Source organism: Aspergillus novofumigatus, assembly GCF_002847465.1.
Source record: "Aspergillus novofumigatus IBT 16806 chromosome Unknown P174scaffold_6, whole genome shotgun sequence".
NCBI lineage: Eukaryota > Fungi > Ascomycota > Eurotiomycetes > Eurotiales > Aspergillaceae > Aspergillus > Aspergillus novofumigatus.
The window spans coordinates 356,925-381,861 of NW_020194279.1; the positions used below are offsets into that span (position 1 = coordinate 356,925).

The following is a 24,937-nucleotide window of genomic DNA, read 5'->3' on the forward strand; positions in this document are numbered from 1 at the left end:
TTTTTCCTTCAATCATTCTCTCTGGTGGCTGCACACCTCGCTTGAGCCCGTCAGCCAAGGCAGCAACACCCACCAAACTCGAAGGCTAGACTCCTCCAAGCATTTTCAGAAACAAGCTACTGTGCATTTCTGTTACTTTACCTTTCACATAATTTTCATGCAGGAAAAAAGTGATAACACTGCAGATCTTATTCACAACGTGCATTGATCTAACCCCAACAAGTAAATGACTGGCGAGTGTCTCAGAGCTAACTACTGCTCAAACACCAAAATTTTCTTGCGCTCACCTACGTCGCCCCTCTCATGGCGCTCGAGCACCTCCAGCAACTTGCCTTCCAGACCCTGGTCGCCTCGCTTCCACCGCACATACTCCAGCGCGGGGCCTTTAGCGTTCCTTCCATGAATAACCGCGCAAACCATTCCAATAGCGCCGTCTGATGGAATGCCGATCGTCGGCCCAGACAATCGCTGAGTCGAAAAGCCTTGAGGGTGATGTTGCGCTGCCACAGGAACTGACGCAGGTTACCTTCGGGGCCTGATGGCGCCACCCCCAGGAAGCCAGCCGTGACGAGTGTGGCTCCAGGGGCCAAAAACGTCGCCATCAGTCGCGCCAGTGCGTCATCAGACACAAAGTCGATAGCGAGGTTGACACGCTTGCCCGCGAGTACCTCCGCGCCGGTGACTTTGAGCTCGTCAACGGTCAGGACAATCGATGCGCCGTGCGAGCGCAGCGACCGTTTGGTACGCTCAAGTTCGTCATCGGTGCCACGGTCGCGAATGACGCTGATGACATTGACACCCTGAAGGCGCGCCAACTGAGTCACGAAATGGCTGACTGTGCCTGCCGCCGCGTTCTGGATGATCCAGTCGCCGGGCTCAAGGGCTGAATAGTCCCGCAGCAGGAAGTAGGCCGGTGCCACGCCCATGCGCAGGATGCACGCGAGCCGAGGATCCAGTTCCGACGGAATGCGCAGCACGTCGTTTTCGTCAAGCACGGCGTGCGTGCGCCACGAGCCTCGGCAGTGGGTCCGCAGGATGACGGTGTCCCCGACTTGAAACTGGGTCACCGCCGATCCCGTCTTGACAATACGGGCCGCGCCGTCTGAGCCCGGAATGGGTCGGTGCTCATTGTCAGCGACGGCGATGTGGTTCTGTGGTTTGACGGGGTATTTCCCGTGCAACACCAGAAAGTCGAGGGGATTGATGGGTACTGCAAGGAACTCGACCACCACCTGGTTAGGACCGCAGTCCGCAGGTGCAGGGGTTGAATGAAGACGGATGTCTTTGACAGGTTCAGCGGACCCGTAAGCAAATACTAGAGATTCAGCCATGCTGCAACGGGAGTGAACAAGCGAGCCTGACTTGAAAGTTGATTGGTTGAGAACCGAAAGTCGATGGTGATGCTTGCAGATGTCCAGTGTTGTATATGGGCGCCATTTATAGCCAGTCTGACGCACAAATTCTGCCAGAGCCGTCATCGCCCAAGTATGGAGACACTCGTAGAATACTTTGGAATCGTCAGCTGCAGTAAGACGAGAATCAGTCTGCATGCGGTGGCGCCACGTATTCGCCCAGAGAACCAAGCATCGCCCTTTGGCGGAAAGAGACCGTGTCCCCCTTAGGGTGAGCTTGTTGCAACATCACATTATGCTGACTCTTAGGATCGGCGAGTAGCCGATCCGAGTACCCAATGTCGACAATCCAGCAAGCCACTCTCTCAGTGGCGCGTTCGACCCTTGTCTGCACGCAACGCCGATCGAATACGAGGTTACACTGCAAGCCACGACATGCACAGAAGAACATGGCTCAAAGCGTGGCTCTCGCTTGTGCATCACAACATGCCACGATTCTATGACACATGGTCTGATAAATGCCTCTGCAGACGCAGGGTTGCAAAATTTCTGCAGGCTCCATGCTACATCCTATTGGCCAGCCCGTGGCCGGATATACTTCTGCAAGTTCCATGAACTCCGTTCCGGCCAGAAGTCTGCCAGGTCTGCTTCGAGATGCAGACACACGGACTATTTTCTGATTGGCCATGTGTCACTCTGTCGATCAAGGATCGAGATCCTGCAGAGGCGCAAGGTAACTACCAAATATCGTGATCGGCATTGTTGATACTCGGAGCCAACCCGAAAGACGACAGTAATACAGATTCATAGGAGATGAGCTGTGCAATGCCATTGGTCTGATCAAATTTCAACTGCAAATTCCTCGTGTTTGACGTCTTTCTATCTCTTTCCTAGACAGAGACGGCGAAACCTCTCCTGTCCCGACACCACCACGCGCCATCGAAACATCTAGTACTCAACGTGATGGATGCATTGGTTGGGAACGTACTTTCTTATTTCTTGTCGCTGACTGGCGGTTCAGGCCGCCGGTGGAGTCTCGTGGCGGTCTTCGTGCTTAATGCAATGCAGACAAGTGAATGGCGAGTTTCACGATCGAAGTTGCAGGGACAAAATTATTCGCGTAGATGGAAGGAGGATGCAGGAACAGGCATCATCGTAGGCATCAATGTTGTATTCGGCCCCCAAGCTGCTATTGTTGCCAGAGAGGGGGTTCGGATGAAGTTCAAACTGAGATTCACATCGAGCCTTCGTCGAACGTAGACATAAATAGTCTCTTCTAACCCTCCTAAATCTCATCGACATCAAGCAGAGACCTCGAGAAGAGGGATTCCCAACTCTCACTACTCTTAGAATCCTGTTTCTCCCTCGTTGAATTTGCTACGGCATCAAGAATGGCTCCTGTCGCCCTTCGAGATCTCGCAGAAAGCCCTGAGCTTCAGGGCACCGAGGTTGTCTCGATGAAGGCTCACTCATTTCCTCCTCTCACTCCTCCGTCTCCTCCTTGCCTCGTTACGGACTACATCAGACATCAAGTCGAGTCAAACCCTGATGCTCCAGCTGTTCAATGCGAGCAGGAGGAACCGTATAGTTATGCCGCGCTGTGGCAGCTCGTCGAGCACATTGCGGCAGCGGGTGAATTCCGCTCCGGTCGTATCATACCCCTGTGTATGGACCCGTCTGTCGAGTTTGTGGCTACCGTATTGGCCATCCTCTGGGCCGGATCTGCCTATGTCATTCTCGATCCGGAAGGTTCTGCGCAGCGTAACCGTGTTATTGCGGCGGATTGCGGTACCGAACCTGTCGTCGTTCACGAAAAGTATGCGGCCTTGTTTGATCACAGCATCACCATCGAGAGCATCCAGTCGATTCAGAACCATGGACAACTTGCTCCTCCTTTGATTACTCCATCCGACCTGGCATACTTGATCTATACCTCAGGCTCAACTGGCACCCCCAAGGGTGTCCTCCTCAGCCATCGTGCTGTCTCTCATGGCATCGACCAATTCCAACTCAACAACCGCAAGCGATGGCTGCTCTTCTACAACCCCATCTTCTCTGCAGCTCAACGAACCATCTTGGCCACCCTGTCCAAGGGCGCCTGTCTTTGCCTCGCCAGAAGAGACCGACTCGCAACTGCTTTGCCCAAAGTGCTGAACAACCTTCAGATCGATGCCCTGGGTATCACTCCCTCAGCCCTCGCCTTGCTGTCTCCCGATGAGACACCCAGTTGCTTGCAACAGATTACCACTGTCGGCGAGCCCCTCAGCCAGTCCCTTGTCAACAAATGGGCAGACAGAGTCAACCTGCGCGTGTCATATGGCCTCAGTGAATGTGCCCAACTGAACTTCTCCCGTCAACTCCAGCCAGGTGATAACCCCCGCAATCCTGGTCTCCCATCTGACACAACTACCGCCATCGTCCTGGAGCCCGGCACGATGACTCGTCTCCCTCTCAACGAACCCGGCGAGCTCTGTCTGTATGGTCCTCAGGTTGCCAATGGCTACCACCAACGACAGAAGGAAACCCAAGCTGCCTTTGTCAAGGCACCAGAGGGTGCGCCAGGCATGATGATGTTCCGCACGGGCGATCTGGCCGTCCAGCGTGAGGATGGAACGTTTGAAATCCTGGGTCGGATCGACCACCAGGTCAAAATCCATGGTCAGAGGGTCGAGCCTGAGGAAGTGGCAGCCAAGCTGGCGACGGTGAAGGGCGTAGCCAGCTTGGTGTGTGTGGGATGCTACATCAACGAGCGCATGTCGCTTGTTGCTGCTGTTGTCCCTTCACCCGAGACTGACTGGGGAACGCTCGTGCAGTACCTGCGCAATCATGCTCGCCAGTCTTTCCCGCCGTACATGGTTCCCAGTTATTGGCTGTCGTGCACCGAGTTTCCCACAAACCAGAATGGAAAAGTGGATTTCCGGGCCATTCGTCGACTTGCTGAAAGCACTGAGGTCAGCAAGATGTTGGGCCACGGCACTTCACCGAAAGACGGTGCTACAGCTGGCTTGAGCGAGACTGCCTCGAAGATTGCGCAGGTTTGGGCAGAAGTGTTGAATCTGCCCGCGTCTTCTATCATACCCTCCGACTCCCTGGTGGCATTGGGAGGAACCTCCATTGACGCAATCCGCGCGATTCGAGAACTAAAGGAACGCGGAATCCACGTTGAGTTGGCGGATATGCTTCAGGCGCAGACGATCGAGGAAATTGCGGATACCGTCCAACTGGACTCGAGTCCAACTCACGTTAGCAATGAGCCTGCCGCGCCATTCGACTACATCTCTGATCCAGCGCTCAAGGCGGACTTCCTTGCCGACCGCCGTGTTGTCGACGCTTATCCTGTCACCGCACTGCAAGAAGGCATCCTGGCCAGCACGCTGCAAGGTAGCCAGGACTACCTGTACCAACGCGTTTTTGACGTTCGCCATCTCGACCTTGTACGGTTGCAGCTGGCATTCCAAGTCGTCTTCTGGCGCACCGAACTCCTCAAATCCACCTTCGTCACCGCGGCCAAGGGCTTCCTTCAGGTTGTCCGCAATGACTTCAGCCTACCTTGGTCGGAAGCTTCCATGAGTCTGCCCGAATACCTCGAACAGGACAAGAACAAAGGTGTCACACTAGGCGAGCCATTCATGCGGGTCGCCGCCCTGGACAGAAGCATTCTCGTGGTCTCGGTTCATCATGCACTCTTCGACTTCTGGTCTCACAGATTCCTTTTCGACGACGTCGCTCGTGTGTACTACGGCCGCCGGCCTGAGAAGCGCCCCGAGTGGAAGTCGTTCGTGGGCCTTCTGCACACAAGAGACACAAAGACATCCCAGGACTTCTGGAGAGAACATCTCGGTGAGGCTGTTCCAACAGTGCTCAATTACGCTCCTGTGACGAAGACATCCACTGCCAGGCGCACTGTCAGCCAGCAGGTCAAGGCCGCATCATCGGCTTTGCGTGCTCCTCTGGGTGCCATTATCCATGCGGCCTGGGCTCTCGTCCTTTCCTCCCACATCGCCTCAAAGTCTGTCACAATGGCAACGGCTGTTTCCGGTCGCGAGCTGCCTGTTCCAGGTATTGAGGCAATGAACGGACCCACACTGGCTGTCGTTCCTTATGCCGTCGCAATTGATCCGGAGCAGACGCTTCAGCAGCTGGTGCACTCAGTCAACACAAGTCTCTGGAAGGTCATCAAGCACTCCCAGGTCGGAGTGCGGAATGCGCTGGCCGCTGCTGAGCGCCAGGGCACTACTCTCTTTGACACCATGGTCAATATTCTGGTCAGCGAGAAGGCCAACGATGATATTTCCAAGGAGGTGTTCCAGCTCTACGGTCGGCGGCCAGTATGGAGAACCGAGTACACAACACTGAACGTTGAGGACGGCGCTACAGGTATCGACGTCACGCTCACATCGCCAATGGAAGAGCATCGTTTGGAATTTATTCTCGATCAGTTCTGCATGGCACTGAATCTCATTACATCCAATCCTCGACAGACAGTCAAGGCCACGAACCTGGTAAGCGGGACGGAGCTGCAGTTCATGCTTCAGCCACACAAGAACTTGCCGGATGCCACTCGCACGTTGCATGGCCAATTCGAAGCCACGGTTCGCACATACCCCGAGCGGATGGCCATCAACTACCAGAACGAGCAGTTCCTTACATACGCTGAGTTGGATACCGAGGCGAACCGCATGGCACACTATCTGTGCGAGCGTGGTGTAGTGCCGGGTGACATCGTCCCTCTACTCCTAGAAAAGTCTCCGTTGATGATCAAGGCCATTCTCGCCTTGTTCAAGCTCGGCGCTGCTTATGTGCCTCTGAGCCCTGAGAATCCCTTGGAAAGAAACGCTTACATCGCTCGCGACGTCAGCGCCAAGTTCGTCCTCACGGAGAAGGAACATGAATCTTACTTTGCCTCGGAAAGTGATATCCCTAGCATCCTACTGGATCAGGCCGACTTTTCCACGTATGGCACAGAGCCTCAGCAGGTTACTGTATCTCCGGACGCCCTCGCCTATCTTCTCTACACCTCAGGAAGTACTGGTCTTCCAAAGGGTGTCATGGTGACACATGGTGCTTGTGCAGCTGCCATGCAATCGATCATCCAGTTTGAGCATCGCCAGGGCCAGGAGTCGAGGATGCTGCAGTTCTCCAACTATGTCTTTGACGTCTCGCTGTACGACTTCTTTGTAGCACTGCACAGCGGCGGCACTCTGTGCATTGCACCCTCGGAGCGCCTGTTGAACAACCTGGCTGAGGTTATCAACGAGATGAACGTCAACCATGTTTTCCTCACTCCAACTGTGGCTCGACTGCTGAATCCCAAGGATGTCCCCAACCTGAAATCGATGACTGTCGGCGGTGAACAGCTGACCCGTGACGTGGTGACAACATGGGCCTCGCGTGTGACTCTTCGCAATGGCTACGGACCTACCGAGGCTTCCGTACTGGTGACGATGAAAGATGTCGATGGTGACACGATTGGAGGTAATATTGGCACGCCCCTCGCGTCTGTGGGTGCCATCGTCCTCGAAGCAGATGGAGTCCGTCCAGTCCCTTACGGTGCAGTGGGAGAGCTGTGCTTCTTTGGGCCACAGCTTGCCCAAGGGTATTTCAAGAAGCCTGATATCACCAGTGCCGCTTTTATTGAGAGTGAAGTACTCAATGGCCAACGCCTATACCGTAGCGGTGACTTGGCCCGTTATCTTCCCAATGGAGACATTGAGTGTTTGGGTCGCAAAGATGACCAGGTCAAGATCAACGGCCATCGTATCGAATTGGGAGAGATAGAACAGGCCTTCCTGCGGACCGGTGAGGTCAAGGACTGCGTGCTGACCGTCTGGAAGCAGAACAGCACTGCCCATCTTGTTGCGGTCACCGTTTTCGATGGCGCTGCTTCTGAGAAACCGGGCGAGATTCTTCCACTGGAAGGCTTTGCTGAGAACGTTCAGCGTGTCCGAGCCAAGCTCACTGGCCTTACTCCATACATGATTCCGAAGGCAATTGTCCCTCTATCGTCGCTCCCAAGGCTTCCCTCCGGCAAGGCCAACCGCAAGCAGCTCAAGGCGATGGTGCAGTCGCTGAGTCAGGGCGAACTAACGAAGTTCTCGTTTGACAAGGTCGGCGCTGCGCAGTCAAAGGGTGCCGTTGTCCCTCTGGTGTCTGAGACACAAAAGGTGCTGCAGCAAGGATGGATCGAAACCCTGCAGCTTGCCCACGATGAATTTGGTCTGGAAGCCGACTTCCTCAGCTTCGGCGGCGATTCCATTGCCGCCATCAATCTCGTCAGCTGGCTCAGACGCAAGCAACTCAAAATCTCTGTGCGAGACGTGCTCAAATACACTGGTCTTGGGGCAATGGCCGACCAGCTGAAGGGCGAGTCGGACGACGCACAACATATTCAACAGAAGACCTTCACTCCTCCCTCGGAGCTTGATGCTGCTATCTCTGCTGCTGGTCTGCACGCGAGTGAGTATGAGAGCATCTATCCTTGCCCGCCAGGACAGGCCGAGTTCCTGACCCAGGGTGCTCATCCCGAAGCCTTGTGGAGTCTGATGACAGTCCGGAAGGTCGGCAATGACTTTGAACCGAGACAATGGATTGACCTGGTTCGACAGCTGACAACGACCAACGAGATTCTACGCACGACCTTTACTCGCTGTCATGGAAAGTGGTATGGTGTTGTCCTCCGCGATGCCACGCCCGTGGTCGAAATCTATGGAGATGTCAGCGATGAGCAGAGACAACAAATTATCAAGTCTCTTGACGAGCACCGTTTCGTGTTTGGCAAGCCCTTCATTCGCTACGCCATTCTCCGTTTGTCGACGGGCGAGACCGAAATTGTCACCAAGCTCGACCATGGCCTGTACGACGGAACGCTTCTCCGTATCTTTGGCGAACACTTCGAGGCCTACCAAGACAATGTTCCTGTGGAACGCTTCACCCCGTTCAAAGACTTTGCATTCCACATCTGGCAGATGGACAAGTCCCGCACCCTGTCGTTCTGGAAGCAATCTGAGAAGCGCCCTATTGCCTTCGAATTCCCCAGCGGCAATGCCACCGAGCCACGCATCAACTCCGTGCATGTACACACCATCAACCTAGAGTTTGACGCATTCGCTAAGTCCACTGGTGCCACTGTCTCTATCATCTTCCAGTCCATCTTCCAGCTCTGGCTGGCGCTGCGCAGCAACCAGCGCGACGTGGCCTTCGACTACCTCTACACAGGTCGCAACATTGATCTGCCTGACCCACAGACAATCAACGGCACCTGTGCAAACTTCCTTCCTATGCGGTCGAAAGTCGATCCGTCAATGCCGGTGTCGGAATTCCTCCGTCAGACCCAGGATGAATTCTGGCAGTACACCGAGAACAGTACTGTCGGTCTGGACGAGATCCATGAAGCCTGTGAAACGACGCGTGAGGGATTCTCGAACAAGACCCTCTTCCTCTTCCAGCCGTTTGAACCGGCCCCCGCGGCAGCGAAGCAGTACCAGAAGTGGATTGTGATGGCCAAGTCCCAGGTGACAATGCCGCAGCCATATGCGGTAGTATTTGAGGTTGTCAAGACAGCGGATGTGAATGAGTATAAGCTCAAGTTTGCCTTTGACAAACGTATTTATGAGAAGGAACAAGTACAGGAGGAGACACAGGTGGTTGAGAAGTTGTTGGCGAAGGTGATGGAGAACGCTGAGGCGTCTGTGGGTGATGTTCTGGGATCGTTTCGTTCTTGATTGGTCTAAATGATTGTACATAGATAAAAGTTAATGGATTTGTTTTGATTGATACAAAGTACCTTACCCTGATTTGATTTCGTACCGTTGTCTTCATTGACGCAACCAGTGAGAGCGAGTTGTCGATGGAGTGGCTGGGTTAGAGGCGCAGCTATCAAAAATATCCATCGCTTGCTAGGATCAACACCACGCTCTTTACCAGGTTTCATCAGCAATTGTGTGCTGCCTTTGCAAGAAGGGTTTCTACTCGCTGATCAAGTTCAGGTTATATTCGGACTCCCGCTCCTCCACGTCTGGATAGTTAAGGCAGGTTGACTCTGAGCCCATCAGATACGCAGCCTCGTCCGAACCATCCACCGCGACGAAGCAGTTACGATCCATCCAAGCACTTGGAAATAGACATTATTAATGTGCGTCCTGAGTATCCAAAGACTTATACATCCCTTAATCCTCAACCATATTAACTACAAAGCCGCGACAGCCAGAGCAGCAGCAGCCACAGCCCCAACCACATTAAACTCGAGTATCCCCGCACCGTTCCCTGTCCCAGTGGCCCCAGCAGAACTGGTCGTCGTCGTCGAAGCCACACTGGACGAGTCTCCCGCCTTAACACTCGTCTTCATCGTCGCCGTAGCGCTGGCAGTCATACTCGGCGCAGCGGTAATCGCCAGACTACTCGCCTCGGCCGACTTTGTAGTCATTGCATCCGCCGTAGTCGACGCACTCGCCGTCGCAGCCAGTGTCTTCGTCGATGCAGCGGCGCCAGGCCCATACCCGGGGAGATAGCTCGGCTCGTAGGTCGCGGTACCGGTATACAGCCCCGGACAAGCGGGATTATCATGCTTGGGCGGGGCACGACCGCCGCCGCAGTCGGGGATGTCGCAAATTTCGCCTGTGCCGGGAACGTACCAGATCATGCTGGCTTCGTTCCATTGGTTGTGGGTTTTGGAGGAGATGCAGCCCTCCAGGTCGGTGCGGGCGTAGGCGGTGGAGGCGAGGGTTGTTGCCAGAAGGAGTGGGAGGTATTTCATTTTGCCGGAGGGGTTAGCAGTCGACTGGAGATAGATGAGGAGTAGTAGTACGTTAACGAGTGACTATTTAAAGGAATGACTGAATTATTGAAAGGACAGTAGTGGCCTCTGAAGTGAAAGTTGAGGTGGTGTTGACAGGAGATGGGAATGACTGGCAATATTATATGGCTTCTCAGGGTCTAGACTTGGGCCTATGTAAACTGAGTTTAGGCCACATGAGCTTAGACTAAGCGATGACTGACTAGAGAAAGACGCTGAAACTACGAAATAGATCATGCATTTGACCCAATTATGAGCTGCGGGACAGTCTTCAAAATGAACTATTCGTTTGGCATCGTCAATCATGGCTCAAATAGCACCTTCCGTCACAGGACTCTTATCTGAATTCTGAAATCCCATGGAGGGATGCAGCATGATTCAGGGACCATCGGCAATTCGGGCCCGGCATCTCCGACTCTAATCCACTTTGGGTCCCTTCCGAAATTGGGATCCTCTAATTTTAGGTCAAGATTCAGCCTCAGGCTCGGAGTGGAGCTCAGGGACCTGTTGAGAGGACACATCGAAGAATATAAAATATTGTGATGCGGTATCTTGTTTGCCAGCAAGTTCGGTTTGCTGCTGCTCTGATGTGCGGCAAGTGCCAAAAGGAAAAAAAAAAATTAAAATTAACCTTTAAGTGGAGTGAAAATAACAGAAAGTAAGGGTGAAAATTTAGGTGATTATGGATGTGGAGGCAGATGAAGAACAAAGGGGTTGACAAAATTGAAAAGGAAAAAGAAATCTCCCCGACAGGGAGTCGAACCCTGGTCTCCCGCGCTCGTTCTCTATTGAGTGACAAGCGGAAATCATGACCGTTAGACCATCGAGGATTTGTTGTTGCAAAATTTCATAATCTAAATACATGAAGAACTCTACGTACTAAGAAATATCATTCGGGATTCCCTCTTCACGCCTGGCAACCATCGACACCTACCACTCCGTTGATTCAACAAATATGTAATGTTTGTTCTGATCCTCGTATTTCATCATAGATATGTTGTCTCTCATGTTTTTATTGGGTTTGTTTGACTCACTGCGCTGCTCACATGCCACGTTCAATTGGTCTTATGATTATATGTCTTGCTCAGCGGGTAAACTTCGGCTTCAACATACTTCTCTGCATCAATACCTTCGTTCCATTACTGGTGGATGTTATCGTCACGCTGCAGCAAAGATGCTCTACGATATATCTACCTCTGGTCTGTGTTCTCCGGAACTTAGGGCCGACTTCCCAGCTATGAAAGCATAGCTTCATGTGTTCGTATTCGAGCACCCACCGGAAGGGGTCCTAATTGGTGCATGTATCCTACTTCTCGCTGTAGTCTAATCCCGACGAACGAGTACAGCACAGATGAGAAGTGGTCACCAGACAAGTTTATATCGATCTATACAAAACAATGACGACGACATTGGTATATAAATGTCGACAATCCAGCGCAAACCGACATTGCTCGTACCCCGAATCAGAACCCCATCCACAATCACAATGATCCCCAAAACAGAAAAAGACAATCAGATCATCGAAAAGGCCAAAAGCCTACAAGGTGTCTGCTGGGGCGAGGAGTATGAGAAGATGATATCGGGGATACTGTAAGTGCACACTTAGAACACCGAACCACTGCTAAACCGCTGTACAGATATAGTCCCCTCGCATCAGAGCTCATAGAGGGCCGCACCAAAGCGCGCTTCCTAATGTCCGAGTTCAATGCTCCTCCTCGATCCGATGTGCCGTTCTCTGAGACCGTTGCGCAAAGGGAGGCGACATTAAGAAATTTGTTTGGCCGCGCAGGAAGGGGGATCTATATCGAGCCTCCTCTCTTTGTGGACTATGGCTGTAACATCAGTGTTGGAGATGGCTTTTATGCAAATTTCAAGTGAGCCAGTTCCTATCAAATGATACCGGATGAGGCTGATAGAACAGTTTGACCGTCCTGGACTGCGGACTGGTCACCGTTGGAAACAACGTGGAGATTGGCCCGAATGTAAACATCATCACTGGAGAGCATGAGACCAAGATTGAAGCGCGTCGTAAACATCGAGGAATGGAATTTACAAGGGAAGTCATTATCGGTGATGATTGCTGGATTGGAGCGAATGTGACTATTTTGGCTGGGGTGACTATCGGATCAGGGTGCTCTATCGGTGCTGGCTCGGTGGTCAAGAGAGATATCCCGCCGTACAGTATCGCTGTGGGAAGTCCTGCTCGAGTTATTAGGTCGGCAGTCTAAAGTTGCCGCTGTAAACCTTCTGCTGACTTCTATTTTGTTCATCTGGTGTTACTGAAGTCGGGGTACATCTGGATTGAGCTGAAGATATCATTCCCAAATTCATGTCCCATTCAGAAAATGCCAAAGCATGGTCTCGATCTTTGCAACTTGCATTTTGGATGTTTTGAATGAGTTGTATTTTTTGCTTATTCTACATATTCCGAGGTTCATCGCTAAGCCCTCACTAACGCCGAAAGATATCCCAGTACCTTATCAACCAGAAACGTCCGAGGCTCAGCCTGATCATCATTACTCAACGCATGAGAAGCATTAGGTATTATACCACTGTTTTCGTCCCATATCTCAGCTTCCCCATTATGATCCGTGGCCTTTCTCCATCTAGACAGTAACCCCTCCTTGTCAACCCAGACAGGAACCGACTGGTCCGCCCCAGAAAACAACACCATCAGTTTCCCTCTCAGCAGCCCCTGCTCCTTAATCATCCCGAAAGTCTTCCCCAACTGCTCATCGGTCAGATCTGAACTGAACAGATCATCCTCACTCGGCGACTCTGGACTCTCAGGACTCGTCAGACTCAGGAACCGCCGCGCACTCAGCGGCGTGTGAGCCGGATACACCAGCGAAGTCATCGCCAACGGCAGTAGAACATCAGTGCCAGCCTCCGCGTCGCGAGCAGCCTCCCTCGCCATCTCACTTAACTTCTCAAACACAGGCCGGATCTCCGCCGGCGTCCTATCGCCCAGCCCCTCGGCAAGAACCCACTGGATCGCTTCCCGGTCAGACACAGGCGCCTGCATAATCGCCCCGTCGAGCGGCATTCGCTCGATATGCTCGAGGGAGGGGTCGAAGGCGGGAATGACTGTGTGCGGATTCGGACGGGAGAGGTAGTGCAGCACGCACTGGCTGCCTGTTGAATGGCCCATGAGGACGATCTTCCCACCGCTGGCGCTGCCGCCGTATTTGTCTGTTTTGTACTCCTTGATGTAGTTCAGGCACTGTGCGATCTCGTTGGTGTCTCGGTCAAGGTGTCCCAGTCCCCAGGATTGGTAGGAGGAGGTAAGGGTTAGGGTGAAGAGGGACCATTCCGTTGGCTGGAGGGCGTGGGCCAGATCGGCCATGTAGGACGTTGTTGCTAGGCCATCGCCGAGCCCGCCGACGAAGAGGAGACTGTGTGGTTTGCGGGTGGTGGTTGTGGTGTATTCGAATGTGACGAGGGTTTCTGTCTGGATTGCTGCCCTGTTAGCCCGGCTGCTGTTCTGTGTGAGGAAGGGGAACGTACGTAGTGGTGTAGGATTCCTGGCAGACCGCCCTTGGGCCAGAATTTTGAGTACATTTTGGATAAGTATTGAGCCGCAATTGGCGTTCTGGTTGTGATTGAAGCTGGGATTGCGAAGAAAGCCTGCAGGGAACAGTAAAAAGTGTATCCAGCAATGCATTGCTGCAATACCCCTCGTCCAATCTGATAAATGTCCGAGATCGGCACTGCGGGTCCCCATTTGTCTCAGTGTCTCATCTCGGTTGCAGTCTCGTGGCGGTGGACCTAACTGAGCTGAAGCGCCTGTTATCAATCTAACATACAATACACAGTGGAACCTTCCATACTCATACTGATACATGGTGTTAGATACACTAGTCTAATACCCCATACGTCGGATATACAAGAGAACTGAGTGGAGTTAGCTAGGAAGTTCTTACGTACTCCAGGCTCGCTAGTTACTGTAACGGAAGCCAGAAAGACTAGATCTGATTAGATTTCTTGTCACAAGACTAAGCGGATCTGATTAGATGTTACTCGGCTACAAGCCCTGATTTGGGTTAGACTAAGTAAAAGACCAGTTTCGCACACCGAAAATTTGTCAGTCCTCACTCCATTCGAGGGACATTGCTTTGTCGAGATGAGAGGCAGTGGCCTATCGAATTGTTTACGAGTGGTTCTACAGAGGAAAGACAGAGTCAGGGATCATGGTTTCATGAAGTGACTATAGGTCTTCGACGCGAGGTAGGTGCTGTAGAAATGATCGATTCCATCATTATAGGCCAAGAACAGCGAAAAGCCCAGGTACATGCACAGTCGTGAGCTTCTTAACCTTGGCCTAGGCTTGTGACTTAAGCTGGTTCAATAGACGAGTATCTCTGTATCTCACTCCTGGACGTTTAAGTACACGGTATTGTCCTGTAAGCTTACCGGTAATTTACCATACCGTAATGAGACTGGTCATTATACGCCAGGTCTTATCGGATCCCTCTATGGACTACTCTACGTATCCACCAAGGAGGCCTGGCCCTACCAGGCTACCAGTAGGAAAAAACAGTATAATGTGTGCTATTTTTTGGAGTGTATCTCAATCGGGCAATTCCGGTGTATGGCCCACTGGCTTCGGATCAGATAACTTTGCACTATGACTGAACCAGGGAATGTGCCTATACTCTTCCCACAATACTACTCCGTATGCTATATGAAAACGCTAATCTATGTGTCATGGAAAGCCTCACTGTGTGGGGGAAACCAGTGGTTCGCCTAAAAATGCCCAACTTAGCGAGGATTCTGCTAGAAAGATGGAAAGGTGCGAACAAATTTCTCTTGGAAGTGACCAGGACGGTTGATCCTTGCTACACAGAGAGACTTGGTCCGAGACCGAATCAGATCGGGCGAGCTCGGTTAGCAGGCAGGGATGACAGTCATAAGACGATGCTCCACAGGAATGGCTGTGGACTCGACTAAACATCTGATTAGATTGATAATATGGTCTAGATTATTACAAGTTCCACATGAGCCTGGACGAGTCATTGGTGGTGTTTGAGTCTTATCACACTCTAGTTCCTACACTGAAGTACCTTCCTCGGGATACACTTATCTCGTTTTACATTGAAAGAAATTAAATTAAGCCTAGCAATTACAGCTTCGCATCCCACGCCATCCGATCCGAATTCTCCAGCGGTCTTTCCCTCCCATCCCAGAAAAGTGGACACAGCTGAAACCATTTCTCCCGGCTGCAATACACATGGACCGATCGCTTATGGCCCAGATCCACGTATTTCTGGACCGTCAGGCCATGCGCGTTCTCATACGACAGGACAGTGGTATTCGTTGCCTTGGGTTCCCCAACAACACACATCGTCCGCGGCTCATCCAGGAAAATATAGTGGATCACGCTCGACCACCACGCGTTGACTCTGTACGCGCCGCGGACGCTGGACTCGCCGACGAGCGAATGCCGGCCGCGATCATAGTCGCCGGCGTCGTAGTGTGCTCCGTAGTGGTCCTCCTTGGCCCAATATACTTCGAAATAGGAGAATGGAAGCTCGTCGAATCGTCCGAATAGACACAGGACGTGTTTGTCTTCGTGGAGCTGGCGCAGATACTTGCGGTGGTGCTCGAGGTCGCCAGTCTCATTCCACCCCTTGGCGACGCGCGGGTCGTTCTGCCATTTGTGGAAGCGATGCAGATGCTCTTCGTTTTGCCAGTCTACCACCATGAGGGAGAAATGCTGGTCCAGGTGCGGAATGTAGCGGCTGTAGACTAGTGAGCCTGGGGTAGGTTTCTGAGGGCGGATGGGATGTCGTGCGTAGATTCTCTCGCTTGGGAATTTCATGGAGAACTCGTAGTTTTGCGCGAGAGGGGGATAGGAGCTTCCTGATCGTCGAAGCAGGCCGTGAGTCCCGTCGTCGACGGCCCAGATTGGACGTGGTCCAACTGGTGAGCCGGCTCCTTGCCAGAATGCGGAGCGGAGGAGGATGAGCGTGTCGGTTTCGGAGGGCTTGTTCTCGGTGCCGAAGGGGACTCGAGGAGAAGGGAAGGGAACGACCAGCCCAGTCCGCAGGCATTCCTCGCGGATAATATCCTTGCCAGACCCATCGAGATCCAAGCGGACGATCTCGTGTTGGGGATATGTCAGGAAGAGGGCGTGGATGACATTCCAGATCTGTCCCAGGGTTGGTGGCTCCTGGCCAGTCCAGTGGAAGGAGGTTCCGGGAGCTCTGCGACTGCGCGCCCATGGGCTATTGTCGTTTTCTGGAATCTCCTGTGCGGTTTCCTCAAAGGCAATGTCTGTGTACGTCAAGGAGTCCGAGTGCAGAGGCTCTGGGAGCGGCTGTCCGGCCTTATCGTCATGTAATCGCAGTTGAAGCACCCGAGGCATTGATTCAGAGACAATATGGATCGCATAGCTGGTGAGATATGGATGAGGAAGTTTGACCCAGGGATATGTCCGCTTGTTGGCCGGGGTCGGTTCGGCAGTGGTCATACTGATCTGAGGAACCCCGATGCTGCTTTGCGTCGTCATCGCGGAATGAGTCTGTGAGAGTAAGATAATTATTCTCCAAGCAGCAAAGAGGTAGGACAAATACATATAGGTAAGGACATGACCGAGGAATATTCAGATGCCGCGGTAGAGAGTGGAGACAGCAGTCTAGACGATACCGACCATCCGGCATGATCCTATAAATTTAGCCCCAACTATGACTTAAATTACTTGATCCCTATGGTCAAGAGTATAAGAACACTATTCCTCATTGAGAATCGTTAACGGAGTGCTTAATTTGCCATAAATCCGGTCTCACACTGTATACTTACGCTGCTAAGATCTCGGATCCTACAGACCTCAGCAATGTCAATAGAAGCACACCCAACAGTACAAGGATGCCTCGTCTCGTTTCCAACACCTCACATTCTCCTCCTCACACTCAACCGCCCAGAGAAACGAAATTGCATATCCCTCGCGACGAGCGCCGAGATACAACGACTATGGACATGGTTCGACACACAGCCTGCTCTACATGTGGCCATTATTACCGGCACGGGCGAATCTTTTTCTGCGGGCGCTGACCTCAAGGGTACACTCTTCTCATCTTTATTCGAATGAAATCAACTCACATACAATCACTTAGAATGGAACGACCTCAACGCGCGCGGTATCACCAACGAAATGACAGCCCCCGGATTAGCCGGTCTCCCTCGACGACGAGGCTGCAAACCAATCATCGCCGCCGTCAACGGATACTGTCTGGGAGGCGGATTCGAGATGGTAGTCAACTGCGACATCGTCGTCGCCAGCGAAAGCGCCACATTTGGTCTCCCCGAAGTGCAACGAGGAATCGCCGCCGTCGCAGGCTCGCTACCTCGGCTGGTCCGCGTGTTGGGGAAACAACAAGCGGCCGAGATCGCCTTGAGTGGGTTGAGCTTTTCTGCGTCCCAGCTTGAGCGTTGGGGGCTGGTGAATCGCGTGGTGGAGCATGGCCGGCTATTAGCGACGGCGGTGGAGATTGCAACCGCCATCTCTAGGAATAGTCCGGACAGTGTGCGTGTTACGATGGAGGGGCTGCATTACGGGTGGGAAATGGCCAGTGTGGAAGAGGCTAGCAGTGCGCTGGTTGACCGGTGGTACGCAAAGCTCATGGAAGGCGAGAATTTCCACGAGGGAGTACGAGCATTTGTGGAGAAGCGAAAGCCACGGTGGAGGCAGTCTAAGTTATGAAAACGGCTGACAGGTTGTCATAAATTTTGCCAGGATGCAGAAATACAGCTAAATGCGCCATTGTATACCGCCCATCTGTATCAAAGGTAGCTCGAGTAGGGAATATCGATCATGAATAGAGCGTACTGGATGTATCAGTACCTCGTTACGTACGGGAGTGTAATAGCATACGTGACGTGTATTATGGATTTAGTAATACAGTAAGATACTGACCCACTCTACCCGTAATACCAACAGGCACCGTTCGGACAACAAAAGTATTGCGCAAGCCAGGCTTCTTCAAAATGGCTATTAGACGGTTGAGAATGATTTAGTGCGATCAGATAACATTTACCCATCCGTCTTGCAAGGCCAGTATGATGCCCAGGCCGAATACTCAACTCCATTGGCCAAGAAAAAAACCCAAACCGTAGGCTGGGTTGTATTTCTGTACTCGGTGGACTAGGATGATACTACCTGGTTTATATGGGTCCAGTCCACTTGTTTGCACAATGGGATACATGCTCGTTTCCCCTCCATAGAAAAGAACGTGGGTATCCCATCGGGTCGCGGCCACGGCGAACTCGGTAGGTTTGTAGACTGCTTTACACAGAGTCTCCGGCCGTTCATCGGTGGAATAATCCAATAGCCTGGGCTCTGCATATATAACGCATGTCAAATCATTTTAGTCATCCATCGCGAACATCTCCCGTTCCCAGGAAGATAACAATCCAGGATCGAAGACTAGAACACCTGGACAATGGGTTTGATACAGCACGATGACATTCACAATCAGAAATACCGGTGCAATCAGTCATATGACTTAACGGCAGCCCGGTTGAATGGCAACGGCGTCGAGTCATTTGAGGTCGCGGACCTTTCATCCAACGAGGCCCTGGGCTCCACGGGCATGACAGATGAAGTTGTGCTGTTGTCGTGGCTCATTGTGCTGCTGCGGACGCGAGAAGGCGGCCGGATTGGATACGAATGGGCATATAAGTATCCGGAAGAGGAGCCGGTACCTAGATCTCTGGCTATGAATGAAGTAGTGGCGGGGTTACAAACTAGTGTCAAGGAAACCGCGGCAGCTGTCGCTCGGCATATTGCCACAGATGCATCGAGCCACTGGACACCAGCATCTCTGCTTCTGAGCACTAGCTCTCTTTCCCAGACGTCAGACGAAGCAAAAGATGAAGTGAGTGATGCATGGATGTTGAATACCAGTAGCTTAGCTGACTCGGTCAACAAAGGGGCTACTTCACCTAGAAGTCTCTTTCGAGAATGGGTTGCTACAGATTCGTCCGACATGGCACTCCGAGAATGTGTTGCCATTTACAGTGACGCGATACGTCAGGACTCTCGCCGACACGGTCAGACTGTGCATCTCCAACCCCGATGCGTCTATCCAAGACTGCGTTCGACCGACTACGTACGACCTCGACGAGATATGGCGCTGGAATCACGACCTGCCAGCCACGTACAATTTTTGCATGCACGAGATGATATCCGAACAGGCTCAGAAGTTCCCTGATAAAGAAGCAATCGCATCATGGGACGGCAGCCTGACATACAGCCAGATTGATCAGTATTCTACATTTATTGCGCGCTCGCTGAAGGATATGGGAGTCGAGCTGCATGATGTCCTACCGGTCTGCTTTGAGAAATCCAGATGGACCGTCGTCGCAGTATTGGCAGTAATGAAAGCAGGTGCGACGTTTGTACTAATGGACCCAACCCTGCCCTTGCACGTCTGCAGAACATGGCCCAACAGGTCGGCGCGAAGATGATGGTCTCTTCTCGGGGCCAGCACGACCTGGCCACTCAGATCATACCAGAAGCGAAAGTGCTCGTCGTGGAGGAAAACACATTCAGCTGTCTCTCCGCCGAACAGAAAGTCATACGCCTACCAACGGTTCCCTCGTCCGCCCTGATGTACATCATCTTTACATCCGGCAGCACAGGTACTCCGAAAGGAGTCAAGATATCTCACGAAACCTACACAAGCAGTGCCATTCCCCGAGCCAAGGCTGTCGGGTACACGGAGGATTCTCGTGTTCTCGACTTTGCCTCCTACGCCTTCGACGTCAGCATCGACAGTATGCTTCTGACCCTGGGCAACGGTGGCTGTCTTTGCATTCCATCCGACGAAGACCGCCTCAACGATATCAACGGCGTGATCAGGCGGATGAAGGTGAACTACGCGGGCCTGACGCCCTCGGTGGCCCGAATCCTAGACGCGGATGTGATATCCTCGCTCAGTGGTCTTGGCCTCGGAGGAGAGGCCGTCTCAGCGAGAGATGTCAATCTCTGGGGTCAGGACACCAGGATTATTATTGGCTATGGTCCCTGCGAATGCACGATCGGGTGTACAGTGAACCGCAGCGCGGCAACCGGGAGAGACTATATCTCCATTGGCCCCGGTAATGGGGCGGCCATCTGGATAGTCGACCCTAATGACCATGAATCTCTTGTGCCTGTGGGCGCGGTGGGAGAGCTGCTGGTCGAAGGTCCCATAGTAGGACAGGGCTACCTGAATGACCCGGAGAAAACCGCCGCAGCGTTTATTGAAAGCCCGTCGTGGTTGATTGCGGGTCACAACGGCTACCCCGGTCGTCGGGGCCGTTTGTACAAGACCGGTGACCTGGGTCGATATGATCCGGACGGGTCGGGTTGTATTGTCTTTGTGGGGCGGAAAGATACCCAAGTCAAATTGCGAGGACAGCGAGTTGAGCTCGGAGAGATCGAGAGCCAATTGAGAGCTAGACTGCCTTCGGAGACGACCGTCATCGCGGAGGTGATTGTACCCCCAGCGTCTGGGAGACAACCTATGCTGGTGGCATTTGTTGCAGCACAGACGACAAAGGGGCATGACCATACTGAACTCGAGGCGGCAGAGCTTCCTGAGGAGCTGCAAAGGGTGTTGTCAGAAGCCGATACGGAACTGGCGAAGGTTTTGCCCCGATACATGGTGCCAACTGCGTATATCCCAGTCAACCATATTCCTACGTTGATCTCGGGCAAAACAGACCGCAAGAGACTGAGGCAGTTCGGTGCAGCCGTCGACCTGCGCCAGCTGGACCACGGAGGGACAAACACCACGACCCGGGAGCTGAGTGAACTGGAGCATCGCTTGCGACAGGCATGGAGCCAGACGTTGAAACTCCAAGCTGACTCTATCCGTCTCCAAGACAACTTCTTCGCTCTGGGTGGAGACTCACTCACAGCCATGAAACTGGTCTCTGTATGTCGGTCCCAGGGTCTCGACCTCAGTGTCACCAACATGTTTAGCAATCCTACCCTGTCAGCCATGGCCAGCGTTGTTCGCATTTGCGACGTCGACGTGCAAGCGGAAATCCCCGCATTCTCAATGATCACGTCAGATGTCAACAGCGTCTGCGTAGAAGCAGCAGGGGCTTGCGGAGTTAGCCCGGCAGATATCGAGGACATCTACCCCTGTACGCCCACACAGGAGTCTCTGTTCACTTTCTCGCTTAAATCAGTCAAGCCCTACGTGGCGCAGAGAATTTTGTGTATCCCGCCACATATCGACCTTGACGTCTGGCGGAAGGCATGGCAGGAGGCGGTCGCAGCACTCCCCATTCTACGGACACGAGTGGCCCAGTTGCAGGAGCCTGGTCTTCAGCAGGTTGTACTCAAGGAAAACGTCTCCTGGACGCAAGCCTCAAGTCTAGCAGAATACCTAGAGAACGACCGAACCGAAAAGATGAATCTCGGAGAGAGTCTGGCTCGTTACGCTATCATCGAAGACTCAACCAACGGCAAGCGATACATGGTTTGGACTATTCACCACGTCCTTTACGACGGGTGGTCCGAGCCGATCATCCTCAAGCAAGTCAGTGACGCCCTGCAAGGGCAGCCAGTCGAGGTAAAGATGCAGATGAGAGACTTTGTCAAATACGTGCTTGACTCGGATGACGCCGCAGTGCAGGAATTCTGGCGGCGGGAGCTGAAAGGTGCTGTCGGTCCTCAATTCCCGCGTCTACCCTCCAGAGACTTTATGCCTACCCCGGACGCCCTAGTCGAGCATCAAGTTTCCCTTGATACCAGTTCCGGATCACCAGTTACCATGGCGACATTGATTCGCGGCGCCTGGGCGCTCGTCGCGTCCCAATACACCGGAAGCGACGATATAGTCTTCGGCGAGACCCTTACAGGCCGCGACATCCCAATACCTGGAGTCGAAAGGATCGTTGGGCCATTAATTGCAACGGTCCCCATCCGTGTGCGCGTTCACCGGGGCAGCACCGTAGAATCCTACCTCCAAGCCGTGCAGCAGAGTGTCTTGGCCCGCACCGCGTTCCAGCATATGGGCATGCAAAACATCCGCAAGGTCAGCCAAGATGCCCAACACGCGTGCGAAACTGGCACGGGTTTGGTCATTCAGCCTGAAGCAGAGTACGTCGGAAGCGAACTCGGCGTTCAGAGCGGAGACGTCGTCCTTGAAGCTCTGCATTTCAACCCGTATCCGCTGATGCTAGCTTGCGGGATCCGCAAGGGTGGCTTCCGGGTTTGCGCAAGCTTTGACAGCAACTTGATTGAGATCAAGAAGATGAAACGGATGCTTGGGCAGCTAGAAACAGCTTGCTTACAGTTGAGTAAAAATCTTTCTCGGAGGGTCGACGAGATCTCCTGTCTCCCTGAGGCGGAGTTGAACCAGATCTGGCAATGGAATCAGATTCCACCCTTGGCTTTGGATGAAGCAACAAGTAGGGTGCGTGCAGATACAAGCGTGAAGCCCGGCTCAAGTTATCCTCCCGCAGTTGTTCCTTGGGTTTGCAACCCGCGAAACCCGTCCCTCCTCTCGCCCATCGGGTGTGTCGGTGAGCTTTGGCTTGAAGGAGCCTTTCTTTCCGATGACACGGTTGATTCGCCCGCCTGGCTTGTGGCCGGAAGTTCTACCTGTGCTGGCCGAACTGGCAGAGTGCAAGCAACCGGCGACATGGTTCAATTACGAGAAGACGGCAGTTTAGTGTTTGTTGGTCGGAAGGAGAACGTTGTTGCTGTTCAAGGGCATGCAGTGGATATCACAGAGATTGAAAGGCACCTCGCAGAACATCTTCCGCCGACAACCCTTGCCGCTGCTGCTGTAGCGCGGTCCTCATCCGACCAGGAGCTGGTCATGTTCATTGAGCAACAGGCTGCGGAAGAAGCCTGTATTGAGCTCCTGTCGGAGAAGCGCGAGATAGTGTGCGACTCGCCAGGTCAAGCCTTCCAGACCACAATTTGCGCGATGATCCCCGGCAGTCTTGCTGTGGCGTTGAAGAAGCTCGATAAATACATGCGAGACTCGCTTCCGTCGTATATGGCTCCATCCGCTTACATCGTGGTAGACAAACTGCCCACTACGATGAGCCATATCGACCACAGTTTGCTCAATCAGATCGCCTCTCAGGTTACTCCACAAACCCTCAACCAGCTTCGTGATGGATTGAGAAACGCCTGGACCAAGGCTACAATCCAAAGCCATCTGTCAGCTTCAGAAAGCATTCTGCGGTCTGCATGGGCTAAGGTCCTTCGCGTCAGCCCAGAGCAGATCGACGTAGATGACAATTTCTTCCGGCTCGGCGGGGATTCCGTTCTTGCAATGAAGCTCGTGTCGAGTCTCCGCGCGCAAGGCCACAGTTTGTCCGTGGCTGATATCTTCCGGCACATGCGTCTCGGCGACGCGGCCAGAGTGTTGAAGGTGGATGAACGCTCACTACAGAAGGTCAACTCATATCAGCCGTTTTCGACGCTCCGTCTCCCGGACGTTCAGCAGTTCCTAACCGACACTGTCCGACCACAGCTCGGGGACCCAAGCTGGCCCATCCAAGATGTGCTGCCAGTGACCGACTCCCAGGCTCTGGATATCAGCGCAACCATTCAGCCACCGAGGACGTCTATCCAGTATACGATGCTGTACTTTGACGGTAGCATTCACAGCGAGCAGCTGTTCCGTGCGTGCGGCGACCTGGTTAAGACCCACGAGATTCTCCGTACCGTCTTCATCGCACATGAATCCTGCTACTTGCAGGTCGTCCTCAAGGAGCTGGACATTCCCATGCGCACGCACAAGACTGACAAGGACCTCGATCAATACGTCATCGATCTCTGCAGGGAGGACATCGAATCCAACTTCCAGCTAGGATCTCCATTCCTCCGACTCTTCCACGTTGAAGGTAACGGTCAAGCCTGCCTCATCATCGGCCTATCCCACGCCCAATACGACGGCGTCTCCCTGCCCAGACTACTCCAAGACCTAGACTCCCTGTACACCGGCACCCAGCTCGCCACTTTCTCTCCGTTCTCGGCATACATGGCCCAGATCAGCGAAGAGCCCATCCAAAACAAAGCAACTACCTACTGGCACAACCTCCTCTCCAACTCCTCCCTCTCGATCCTCGACGGATCCTCCTCCCATCCAACCGACAAAGCAATCTTCCACACCCGCCCGGCCAACATCCTTCCCCTGCAGGAAATCACCACCGCAAACCTCCTCACCGCAGCGTGGGCCCTGCTCCTCGCTCGTCGCCTCCAAACACCAGACGTCACCTTCGGCAGCGTCACCTCCGGCCGCGCCTTCGACATTTCCCACGCCGAGAACATCGTGGGCCCCTGCTACCAGCTCACCCCCATCCGGGTCCCCTTCCAGCCTGGCTGGACCCCAAGCGACCTCCTCCGTTTCGTCCAGACGCAGACTGCCGAGTCAGCAGCGCACGACTTCCTCGGCTTCGAGAAGATTGCTAAGCTGGCAAGGTGGGATATAGCTCACGGGAAAGGTTTTGACTCGATTGTGCATCATCAGGACTGGGAGGATTTTGAGAGGATGCCGTTTGGCGGGGGTTCTTGTCGGGTTGATATTGCGAATCCGCATGGGGATGCGGCGTATCCGATCAAGGCTGTTTCGTTTGTGAAGGGGGGAGAGATACATGTTGGTGTGGTTGGGAGTGAGAGGGACGTGGTGTTTGTGGATGAGCTTTTGGGGAGCTGGTTGCTGCGGTTGAGGAGTTGGCTGGTATGAGGGAGAAGGTGTTGCTTGATAGGATGTTGTTTGGTATACAGTGATGATGATGTGGTGATAGATGGTTTAGTTTGATAGACTCAAAAATATAT

At 53.1% G+C, this 24,937-nt stretch overlaps 8 protein-coding genes and 1 non-coding gene across 9 annotated transcripts; 4 read left to right on the plus strand and 5 right to left on the minus strand.

Moving 5' to 3' along the window:
* Positions 1-193: 193 nt before the first annotated feature.
* On the minus strand, positions 194-1,482 carry P174DRAFT_443446 (MDR family NADPH-dependent oxidoreductase). The gene is made up of 2 exons (XM_024827829.1): positions 371-1,482; positions 194-350 (listed from the first exon to the last, which is right to left on the minus strand). The coding sequence occupies exons 1-2, from the start codon at positions 1,476-1,478 to the stop codon at positions 253-255; spliced, it is 1,206 nt and encodes a 401-aa protein (XP_024680045.1). The 5' UTR covers positions 1,479-1,482; the 3' UTR covers positions 194-252.
* A 1,261-nt stretch (positions 1,483-2,743) lies between these two features.
* On the plus strand, positions 2,744-9,073 carry sidE (nonribosomal peptide synthase SidE; the record flags this gene model as incomplete). The annotated part of the gene is made up of 1 exon (XM_024822580.1): positions 2,744-9,073. One exon carries the CDS (start codon positions 2,744-2,746, stop codon positions 9,071-9,073), a length of 6,330 nt encoding a protein of 2,109 aa, XP_024680046.1.
* A 464-nt stretch (positions 9,074-9,537) lies between these two features.
* P174DRAFT_432908 (putative cell surface protein) lies at positions 9,538-10,104 on the minus strand (the record flags this gene model as incomplete). Its single annotated transcript, XM_024825782.1, has 1 exon — positions 9,538-10,104. One exon carries the CDS (start codon positions 10,102-10,104, stop codon positions 9,538-9,540), a length of 567 nt encoding a protein of 188 aa, XP_024680047.1.
* A 781-nt stretch (positions 10,105-10,885) lies between these two features.
* P174DRAFT_t134 lies at positions 10,886-10,973 on the minus strand. The gene has a single exon. It is a non-coding gene; the product is annotated as a tRNA-Asp (tRNA).
* Positions 10,974-11,478: 505 nt separating this feature from the next.
* Positions 11,479-12,356, plus strand: P174DRAFT_238843 (uncharacterized protein). The gene is made up of 3 exons (XM_024821426.1): positions 11,479-11,733; positions 11,781-12,017; positions 12,114-12,356. Exons 1-3 carry the CDS (start codon positions 11,564-11,566, stop codon positions 12,127-12,129), a joined length of 423 nt encoding a protein of 140 aa, XP_024680048.1. The 5' UTR covers positions 11,479-11,563; the 3' UTR covers positions 12,130-12,356.
* A 171-nt stretch (positions 12,357-12,527) lies between these two features.
* On the minus strand, positions 12,528-13,882 carry sidJ (putative siderophore biosynthesis lipase/esterase). Its single transcript, XM_024823566.1, has 2 exons — positions 13,651-13,882; positions 12,528-13,594 (listed from the first exon to the last, which is right to left on the minus strand). The coding sequence occupies exons 1-2, from the start codon at positions 13,702-13,704 to the stop codon at positions 12,584-12,586; spliced, it is 1,065 nt and encodes a 354-aa protein (XP_024680049.1). The 5' UTR covers positions 13,705-13,882; the 3' UTR covers positions 12,528-12,583.
* A 1,383-nt stretch (positions 13,883-15,265) lies between these two features.
* Positions 15,266-16,654, minus strand: P174DRAFT_373763 (GNAT family N-acetyltransferase; the record flags this gene model as incomplete). Its single annotated transcript, XM_024822529.1, has 1 exon — positions 15,266-16,654. One exon carries the CDS (start codon positions 16,652-16,654, stop codon positions 15,266-15,268), a length of 1,389 nt encoding a protein of 462 aa, XP_024680050.1.
* A 324-nt stretch (positions 16,655-16,978) lies between these two features.
* On the plus strand, positions 16,979-17,845 carry sidH (enoyl-CoA hydratase/isomerase family protein; the record flags this gene model as incomplete). Its single annotated transcript, XM_024830082.1, has 2 exons — positions 16,979-17,204; positions 17,259-17,845. 2 exons carry the CDS (start codon positions 16,979-16,981, stop codon positions 17,843-17,845), a joined length of 813 nt encoding a protein of 270 aa, XP_024680051.1.
* A 321-nt stretch (positions 17,846-18,166) lies between these two features.
* Positions 18,167-24,845, plus strand: sidD (nonribosomal peptide synthase SidD; the record flags this gene model as incomplete). The annotated part of the gene is made up of 3 exons (XM_024831266.1): positions 18,167-19,019; positions 19,075-19,473; positions 19,494-24,845. Exons 1-3 carry the CDS (start codon positions 18,585-18,587, stop codon positions 24,843-24,845), a joined length of 6,186 nt encoding a protein of 2,061 aa, XP_024680052.1. The 5' UTR covers positions 18,167-18,584.
* Between the last annotated feature and the right edge of the window lie 92 nt (positions 24,846-24,937).

Excerpts from the sequence above, each read along its gene's own strand:
- P174DRAFT_238843 (XM_024821426.1), top strand. The coding sequence starts at position 11,564 with ATGTCGACAATCCAGCGCAAACCGACATTGCTCGTACCCCGAATCAGA. Across the intron at positions 11,734-11,780 it reads AAGATGATATCGGGGATACT|ATATAGTCCCCTCGCATCAG; the intron begins GTAAGTGCACAC and ends ACCGCTGTACAG.
- sidJ (XM_024823566.1), bottom strand. The coding sequence starts at position 13,704 with ATGTACTCAAAATTCTGGCCCAAGGGCGGTCTGCCAGGAATCCTACAC. Across the intron at positions 13,595-13,650 it reads CAGGAATCCTACACCACTAC|ACAGAAACCCTCGTCACATT; the intron begins GTACGTTCCCCT and ends GCAGCAATCCAG.
- P174DRAFT_443446 (XM_024827829.1), bottom strand. The coding sequence starts at position 1,478 with ATGACGGCTCTGGCAGAATTTGTGCGTCAGACTGGCTATAAATGGCGC.